Consider the following 9,441-nt stretch of genomic DNA (forward strand, 5'->3'; position numbering starts at 1 on the left):
TAATAATAATAATAAAAAAACTTAACTCCCTCTGCAATGCACTCCCGCTTCTTTCCTCCAACCACTTTCTATTCACACTTTTTTACTAAATAGCTGCATTATTCTAGTATTTTGGAACTATCCAGAAGTAATCAATCAAAGTATTAAGCTGATCGTGCATATATGCACCAGTAAGCCATTGAGCTAAAGCCACAGGATGGAAAAGACTGACCTGCTGCTCAGTCCTTTCATCACCCTTCTTGCTCCATCATATTTTCATTGTGTACTGCTTATTTTTTTGTGTGGAAAGCTGTAACACATGGTGATTCCTTTCCTGCCCTGAACTCAAACTCAGTTAGTAATAAATGATTCAAAAGGGTAACAAATGGTATTTGTTTAACACAGAATGGAACAGAAAAAAATGTCCCTTCCTTGCACAGCAGAGCACAGGCTTGTCCAAGATTTAGCCACCCATTTGTACACTGATTCAGGTGAGCTATTGTGGACAGCAAGCTAGTAACATACTTGTGCCATGTTTATGAATATGCAGCTGAAGAACTGAAATGGTCCTTACAAATAGTAATTAGCTTGCAATTAAAATATACTACTTTGACTATTTTCACTTGCTACTGAGAAATGCAGATCCTCTGCCAGATTTGTAAATTTTACATTTCTATGCATATCTACTTAGATTCTCACTATAGCTTTTTTAAAGTCAAGGACACACATATACGTACAAGAAAAAAACACTTTTAGAAGACCTGCATGAATATACCTCAGATTAAAATAAAAAAAAATCCACTTTTCCATCATTTGCTTAGCATGCAAAATATTTTTTCTATTACTCGAAGTCAGCAGTGTTTTATGTTCTCATAAGTGTTATCTTTTTCACCATAGTAATACCTAATATACTACCAAACATCAGACACATGTATTAACCACTGATCATACCTTTTGCAGCTTTTGTATCCACTTTCAGTAGAGTGATCAAGGTAATAACCACTACTACAGGACTGCACACATCTTCCATCTTCCATAAAATAACCCTGTGTGCAGTTTATACAGGCATCTACTCCAGCACCTTAAACCAGAGAGAAAATGTACTGTATTACTGGCTAGTGCCTCTTATTGCCTAACAGACATGACCTCTAGCTGTAGCAAAATCTTACAATTTTAGAGACTATGTTTACCTGCCTTACTTTCTTTCAAACAGTAATATGCAAAAAAGGAACATGGTTAGAATAAACAAGATCACATAATTTCAGAATATCTTTTTTGGAAAGAAATGACTGTTGGTAGTTCTAAAGCTTGCACAAAATCTATCAGTTATTATTCCATCCCAGAAAGAAAATGGAGGGCACTACTGGAAATCAGAAGGAGCTCTATTAAGAGAGGGGGGGGGAAAAAAAAGAAAAACAAAAAAGAAAATAAAAGACTGTATGCACACTTTCTTAGAAATCTTGGATTTTCACGGTAGCTGAAAGGGGTCTGCTGTATTTAAAATATATTAAAGAACTATCAAGAGATTGAAGATTTTTACATGTAAACAATCACGTTATACTGTAACTGTGATATAGCAGAATAAAATCAGAGCTAAAAACATAGATGAAAAGAAATGATACAGATAATGCCAATGGGGTACCTGCACATGTCGCACAGGAACGGTGACATGGTTCACATTCTCTACCATTATGGTATTTTCCTTCTTCACAGCGGATAGCACATTTAGTGCCATGCAAACTATTGTAAAAAGGAAAAAAGCACAGTGTTTGGGCGAATAACAGCATCAGAGCACAACAAGGTCATGCACAAACCAGTAGTTCTCTTTTAATAAAAGAACAACCCATATATTAGGATTCACCAGCTTCCTTCATTGGTCATATTTTATAAATTTAGAGACAGCAATTAATTCAAGTGAGAATGAAAAGCAGTTTTGCCCATGATGAAATGCAGAAGCTGTTTACAAACTCATTGTAAATACTACCAAGTAGTAGGAGACAAAAAAAAAAAAGAGAACGATGGCCAAGAGAACTAAAAATTCAGGCATGTAAAATGCAATTACCCACGAGGAGTTTAGCAGAGAGTCAGCACCACTGTACAAAAAAACGTGCTAAGGGACTTGTTAACAACATCTCATGCTTCTCTTGAAAGACCAGCAGCATCTCCTGATACTATGCCACAGCACAGGTTAAGAATAGATTCACAGTACAGAAAATCACCACGTCTTTCTGCAGTAGCAGTTTCCTTTGAAATCTCCTAACTATGCCAGTTCTGAGTGGCTTGGGAGATTTGTCAACATTACAGTCAGGGTGGGTATTCTGCCTGCAGGCACTTTTGAGAGAGAGTACAAAAGAGTGAGTAACAGAGGAAAAAGAAATAGCATAAAGAGTCACATTTCCATGCTTTCCTCTAAGCAGCTGTTTATGCTTTCATGTTATAAGGTGCCTACAGCAGATTTTTTTTTTTTTTTTTTTTTAAGCTAGAACTTCTATGCCATGTTTGCCATCTTCTGTGGAACCTCAGCTTTCACCCAATTTAACTCTCTCTAAAAATGTTCTTCAGCTCTAGTAATTACCACCCTGAGTGAGTGCTAACCCTGCTTTACAGATTGGATCCAGCAAAAGTTGTATGTGCTCAGCACCACTGGAGATTTTCAAGAAAGTATACAGTCCCAGTTTAGAAAAAAATTAAATTAGCAATTCGACAAACCTAACAAGACCTGCTATCTTATTACTTTTCCTCTGTCATACACCTCAAAGTGCTTTACAAGGAGGTAGCATTCTCAGGGTTTTACGGGTGTGAAAACTAATAATTTCCACAAGTTTATTTAATGGACCAGTAACAGGATCAGAATTGGAATTTAGGTCTCCCAAGTCCCACCAAGGGCCCTGCCCATCGATAACTCTGCAAGAAAATGCAGCAAGTTTCAAACAACTGAGGAATATAAAACGCATGTCCTGCAAGGCTCCATTTATCTGGTACACCCACCCAGATGGTGTTTTTTCAAAACATTACCAAACATCAATCTCAGTTTGTTAATATTGCCCAAGAAAACATGACGTTTGCATTATTTTCATTTTTTCATATTTCATTTTCTCCTTCTCTTTTCACAGTGAATAGATTTGTCTGCTTTATTCAGTGGTGCTACAAGCTGCTGTTAGTGTTAATGGACAGTGAACTCAGTTCCTGAGAAATAAAGAAAATGTGGGCATAACTTTTCTATAGCAACTGTATGCTGTAAGGTCCCAAATCTATGTAATCTTTGGTCTCCTGACATATTTGCCCATTGTAGGAAATTCTAAACTGCTAATTTACTAATTTGATTTTGCAGATACACAGAAAATCATGCTGAGTCTGTTAAAATTCTCCAAAATCTTAATACAGACTATAAATTTAATAAAATTTTAAAAAGGAAGCAGATACTCATATTTCACAGAGAGTATAAATAGACCAATGTTCTGACCCAATCCCATGCTTTCCTTCCTATTAGATTACACTTCCTTTTCAAAAGGTCACTTAAAAAAAAATAGAGATATTCATAATAAAAATTGTGCAGGCACTTGGAAAATCTAGATGCAACATAAATACACAAAAATGAGAATTCCTTTTCAAAATGTAAAGGAATCCAGCTATTGATGTCCTAGAAGCAAACAACACTCAACTTTTACTAACTAAGATGAAAACCCACTTTGACAGAAAGTAAAAGCTCTGTGTTGAAACATTCACAGAACACTTGCATTCTGCAAGAAGAACCCCTACAGATACTGAATACTGACTTCATATTTTTTGTGGCATAAAGCCAGCATACATTCCGTCATGAATTTTATAAGATTTTTGACCGCTGCTGCTTGGATCAAAAGGTCATTCATTCATAAAGGAGTTTGAAATGTGTATTGCTGCTTTGTAGGTTTTACCTATCAGCTTCAAGAATGATTAAGTCCCCCTATGAAGAAAAAATATCCACTGCTGTTTAAAATATGTGCACACAATATTGTAATAGAATTGAGCCTGAGATACTTGAGATAAGTGAATGACTGGATGTATGACAAAATACAATAAAGATAAGAAAACAGTTTCTAACTATCACAGGAATGAATCGGAAAGATTAATATGAATCATCAGCTCTACCTCTAAAATAATCCTTGACTGCCACACTGTAGGTCAAAAAAGTGAAGAAGCCAGCTTTCCACATGGCTGTGGTTTTTATTTTACCTGAAATGAAAGGTCTTCTAAAAATCCATTGTTAGCCAAGCTGGCACACAGTAACACAAGAAAACACTATATTACAAACTAAATAGCAATGGAACACATGAAATAAAGGCCACTCAAGGTTAAATAGCTATCTGATGTTCTTCATTGTGAATCCACAGCCTTGAAGCCTCTTCAGGTATTGTGTTTAGCAATATCCATAATTTCCTTACCTTAGGCCGTGTTTGCATTCTGTGCAGATTTGGAATTCAACACACGTCTTACAGTTTTCACTACATTTTCGGCAAACAATCTTATCTACAAAGTAAAAAAAGAAAACAGCCCAGGAAACCTTGGTCAGTTATGTTTAATAAAACTATATGGATATATTATTACATGACTTATTGTTTTCTGGCTTGACATCTGGAAGGGAAGCAGCAAGCTAGAATGAAATAGCTAAATTCTGCCTATCATTAGCTTTTACCATCAAACATCAAATGGTTTAATGTATTTCTAAACATTTGAAGTTATAGTTGTACCCTGAGAAGAATATCCTTTGAGGTCATTAAAAAATCTTCATAAACATTTTAAATTTACATTAACTATTTATAATATGGACTAACAGTCTTTTCATATAGCAGTGATATGCAGTGATGATTGCCGTGTGTTCAGAGACTGTCCTGCAATTTACCTCTTACACTTTGCATGCAAGCAGCCTGTCCTGTCTTCCTGATTTGGTTCTTAAAGACACACCTGCATGAACAGGTCTGATCTTAACAAAGTAAATACATAAATTATTTAAGACGTGCTTTTTGATTTCAAGAGCTCCCTACTTTAAGAGATGTCTCTCTCTCCTCAGAACTGCTGTTTTTTCAGATGCAGTGTCATATACCTTTCTGAGAAGAAAAACCTGATGTTTCCATTTAATCCTAAATTTTCATCTATCCACCTTAATTGGGCAGAAAGGAATTCCTTCTACTGTAGTTCTCACACAGTGAGAAATGGAAGAATTAAAGTACCATCTGTTTTTACTAATTCTGAAAAATGAACACACAGCTTCACGATGCAGAAAGCAAAAGGTTAGGTACCTAGACAAACAAAGCTCCTGAGCACATACTTATCTTCTAAGGATGTGTCTAAAGATAACTGATGTCACTGCAGTTTTAAGCACGTGTCTCAATATACATTTAAATACTCTTGCTAGCCAAAGTTGGAAAAGAAACATGGGCAGTCTACTTGGCAATGACAGGAGGAAACTGAAGGCAGGTGTCTCACATGGTAGAGAATTACTGATCTTGGGTCATCACATCACTGCAGGTACTTAGGTCTGTCACAAACATTAATTGCAACCACATTTTACACTTGATGAGTCTGTTTTTCTTAGAGCTCCAGTTTGGTGGCCATGGTCAATTCCTCAGCTCTCTCTTCTATCTGGTGCCACATCATGTTAATTTGGGGGAATGGGGAAGGCCTCATGTTCAGAATGTGGGTGCTACGCATCCCTTTCTGGAGTAGTGATAATCTGCTCTGTCCTGCAGCTGACTGGCTCTTGAACTGCCCTTGTTCTGCTATTGTTACTCCCAGACACAAGCAGAAAAGACATCCTGCCACTAAACATAGTTTTTAAAATAAAGGGAGATTTTTGAGGAGATTCTTGATCACACTTGGCAACAATTTAATAGAGAAATAGGATAAGAGATAGATGCATCAACATACACTTTTCCTGCTCATAAGTATTCCAGCAACCTCCCCAGATCAAATCCTGTAACCCACAATAAAGAAACAACGAGAAATACTAACTCTTATCCAGGTAAAACCCATCAGGGCAGTTGGTAATACAGCTATTGGTTACTTCATTCAGGTAGTAGCCAGATTTACAGGTCATGCACTGGTCACTATGGCCTCCAACACAGGTTTCACAATTGGGTGAGCATTTTTTACAGCGTTTCTTGTCTGCATTGTAGTGACCAGGTGGGCAGGTCGAAACACAGATCCTGCAGACAGCAGGGAAGAGAAGGCAGAGTCGTTAATGAAATAACCTGCCACCACATTCCTGGATCATGACTGCAAAGCAGAAGTATTTATCAGCATTGCTGCTTTTCTAATGATCAAGTATTTACTAAGATGTAACCCTCCAAAGCATTGCATCAAGCTGCCTCTTCCATTTATTTCCCTACGGCACATGCTATCTCATTGGCAAACGCTTCATCAGACAGTCATACAGTATCATTTTTGACCATCTACATTTCTTCCTATCTTGTTCAAACTATATCACAGAAGCCGTAGTAGCTATCACAGCTATGTATATAGCTTCTTATGAAAAAATAATCAAGAGATGGAGAAATAACCAAAGATGTGTGTTTGAAGGCTGTACTTTAAATTCTGATTACCTAGGGCTTTTTTTTTTTTCGCAAATCCTAAGAAAATTTGTCAAATTCCATGGAAAATGAATGATCCATGACTGCAGCAAAAAGAGGAGAGGAAGTTAAGATATACACTAAGAAATCTATGAAGTAAAGATTTTTTTCTCTTGGTCTTACCGTGTGTTGTTCTTAGATTTGTAGTAGTAGTGCAGACAGTCAGTACAATGATCTGGCCCTGGCCCATCACACCCTACTTTACTGCATTCTGCATTGCAGGGACCTGTAATAAAACCAGAATACAGAGGGGAAGGGATTAAAACTTCTCATTTAGTACTTAGCATCCCTTAAAACACAGTATTTTAATGCAGAATGCAATTACCCTGTTTCCCTGTTTGATTTGAATTCCAAATAGTAATTTGATTCCACAAAAAGAAAGGTTTTTTAGTACCTGAAGACCTTGCAAATCCTGGCCTCAGTATTTATTCACAGTGATTTATAATTTGTACTAAGTGTGGCATCCTCTATAGAATCTATCAGAGAGAAACTGTTTCTTGATCCAAACAGATGCTTTCCTAATGAGTAACAAATCATTCTGAATGCTATTCAGAAATGTGTAAAAGCTTCTGTTTATATAAATTATAATTCATAATAAGGAATTATTAGCACAATCACTGATAACAAGCAGGTCAACATAAATGATGAACAACACTATCAGCAGCTACTCTGGCTACCAACTGGGTAACAACTGGTCCAAGTGGCTAACACAAACCAAAGCTGAACCAGCCAGCAGGGCCAAGATGTGCTCCCACTGTGCTGCTACCTGCTGCAAAAGCCTTGGCTAACACTTGATTAGCAAGTCTACCATCTCACCCGCACTCATGCTGCACTCGATGATCTTTATGGGTCTCTTCCAACCCAAGACATTCTATGATTCTATGTTTACAGTTTTCAAATGGGAGAAGCATCAATGCATGTGAACAAAGTCCATGGGTAAAATTGTAACTTTCAGGATTACTGCTCTCTTGTGAATGAAATGTGTCAAATTTGATGGACACCTTGAAATTTCTCCTGACATCAGGTAAATGTGAAGTAAAGTGAGTCTGCTTCATATGAAAAATTAAGAACCTTTATGGCAGAGGTAGTAGTGTTTCATCAGCTACCAAAACAAGCAGTTCAGCAGCTCTCAATCTAAAATAGGGACTGTGGGTCTGACATGCTGTGGCAGAAGACTGTAATAACAGAAACTTCTAAATTGAACTTTGTCCTGCTGTTTGCTTGAAGAAGCTATACTTAAGATTCATCAGCCCTAACTGTCTACACAATGCTCCTAATGTTGGATTATACGCAGGAAACGTCCAATTTGGCTTATTTTGCAGTGCCAAAAATCTAACTATTAAAGTCTAACGATAAGGTTGAAAAACATCTATAGGAATCAGTGAGAAACAACACAGATGTAGAAGATAATGTTCTTCATATATGTATATGTGTGCATATGTGCATGTGTATATATATGCAAGTGCATATGCATTTATATGTATTTTTATATACTTGTATGAAAAGCAGTGCATTCTTCATAGTATGTTAAGTGTAGCTCAAAAATACATAACTATGCTTACAAACTCATAAGGATGAAATGAAAATACCTAACTTTAAATTATGAAACAAATAGTTCTGCTCTTAAATGAAGGATCCCTTTCACTGAACATTTTACATATGCAGAGTCTCAGGTCACTCCTTCAACCTATTATGTGTTCAGTAAATGCAAAATCAGAGTAAATGAATGTACACACCTGAATAGTCGTCTGTTCCATAATCTTCTGTAGGGTCTTCAACCGGACTAGAGCGCATTTTGGAAAATCATTTCTTGGTGAGTAAGGTTGGATGGATGTTCCATACAGTACTAAAGACCACTCCTTCAATTTGCCTAGAAGTAAGTATTTAAAATCTAGTTTTAGAAACCATTTCTATTTTCTGTGTTTTACAAAAACATATCACTTGCAAACATGACTTTGTGAGTAGGTATCAAAGACGTTGCTTTTCAAGTAAGTGTCTTCAGTTTAATATAGATAGTTCAATCACTGCTTCACTATAAACTGAGAAAGCATACTTTCTCCAATCAGATTTTTACATGGTATTTTCATTGCACTCCAGCCTCTTGTAGGTCTAGTAAAAGTCTGCACCACAGGTTGAACTCAATATAAACAACAAAACCTTTGGGTATACCGTTATTTGGAAAATTTATATGGCACTCCACGGGGATTTTTTGCTCTGGATTTCACTTTTGCTTAGAACATTAATTATACAGTAATTATTATTTGAGATCTTTTAGCTAACTGGCTGTATTCAGAATTCTGACTTAAGAAAGGGGTTACATTTTGTTCATTACTCATGAGTAATTTTCATTGGCTTACAGGACACATCTTGATGAAAAGGGAACAACTTCTTTTAAAATCTCCATGGTAGAATATCAGTGTCCCCTCCCAGACAATCATAATTTCTTATTTATTTGCCCTAGTTATTTGGCAGATATATCACTACATTGTCTGCATTCATCACTAATATTTTATCCTCTCAGTACCCGAGTGAAGAAAGAAAAGATTATTTGCCTGCCTGAAGAATTTTCTGACTTTTTGGCAAATTTTCTTGTGGAAGAATAAAAAGATAAATGTATATCAAGTAATCAGTTCAGGCTGTCAGGACACAAAGTGTGAACTTCCAGTCCCTACCTTTCTGTCTATACTGCCCAGTGAATTAATCCTGTTAAAGAGCAAAAGGACTCAGGCCTGAAATAATGCCTAAAGTAATGATCCATAAAACCCACATCCCTGCTTGAAAAGACGGAATATAAGTTTGATCTTATCCTATTATCTTGATTATATTTGTCTATGTTGAAATAGCTAGTTGTAAATGT

At 36.4% G+C, this 9,441-nt stretch overlaps 1 protein-coding gene across 1 annotated transcript; it reads right to left on the reverse strand.

The window, feature by feature from the left end:
* Positions 1-894: 894 nt before the first annotated feature.
* On the reverse strand, positions 895-8,378 carry LOC104157864 (proprotein convertase subtilisin/kexin type 5-like; the record flags this gene model as incomplete). Its single annotated transcript, XM_009695370.1, has 6 exons — positions 8,321-8,378; positions 6,708-6,810; positions 5,968-6,161; positions 4,401-4,485; positions 1,622-1,719; positions 895-1,060 (listed from the first exon to the last, which is right to left on the reverse strand). Coding segments are annotated over exons 1-6 (704 nt in total), but the record flags the coding sequence as incomplete, so codon positions are not given.
* Between the last annotated feature and the right edge of the window lie 1,063 nt (positions 8,379-9,441).

This window comes from Cariama cristata, unplaced genomic scaffold (assembly GCF_000690535.1).
Source record: "Cariama cristata isolate BGI_N322 unplaced genomic scaffold, ASM69053v1 scaffold43350, whole genome shotgun sequence".
Lineage (NCBI taxonomy): Eukaryota > Metazoa > Chordata > Aves > Cariamiformes > Cariamidae > Cariama > Cariama cristata.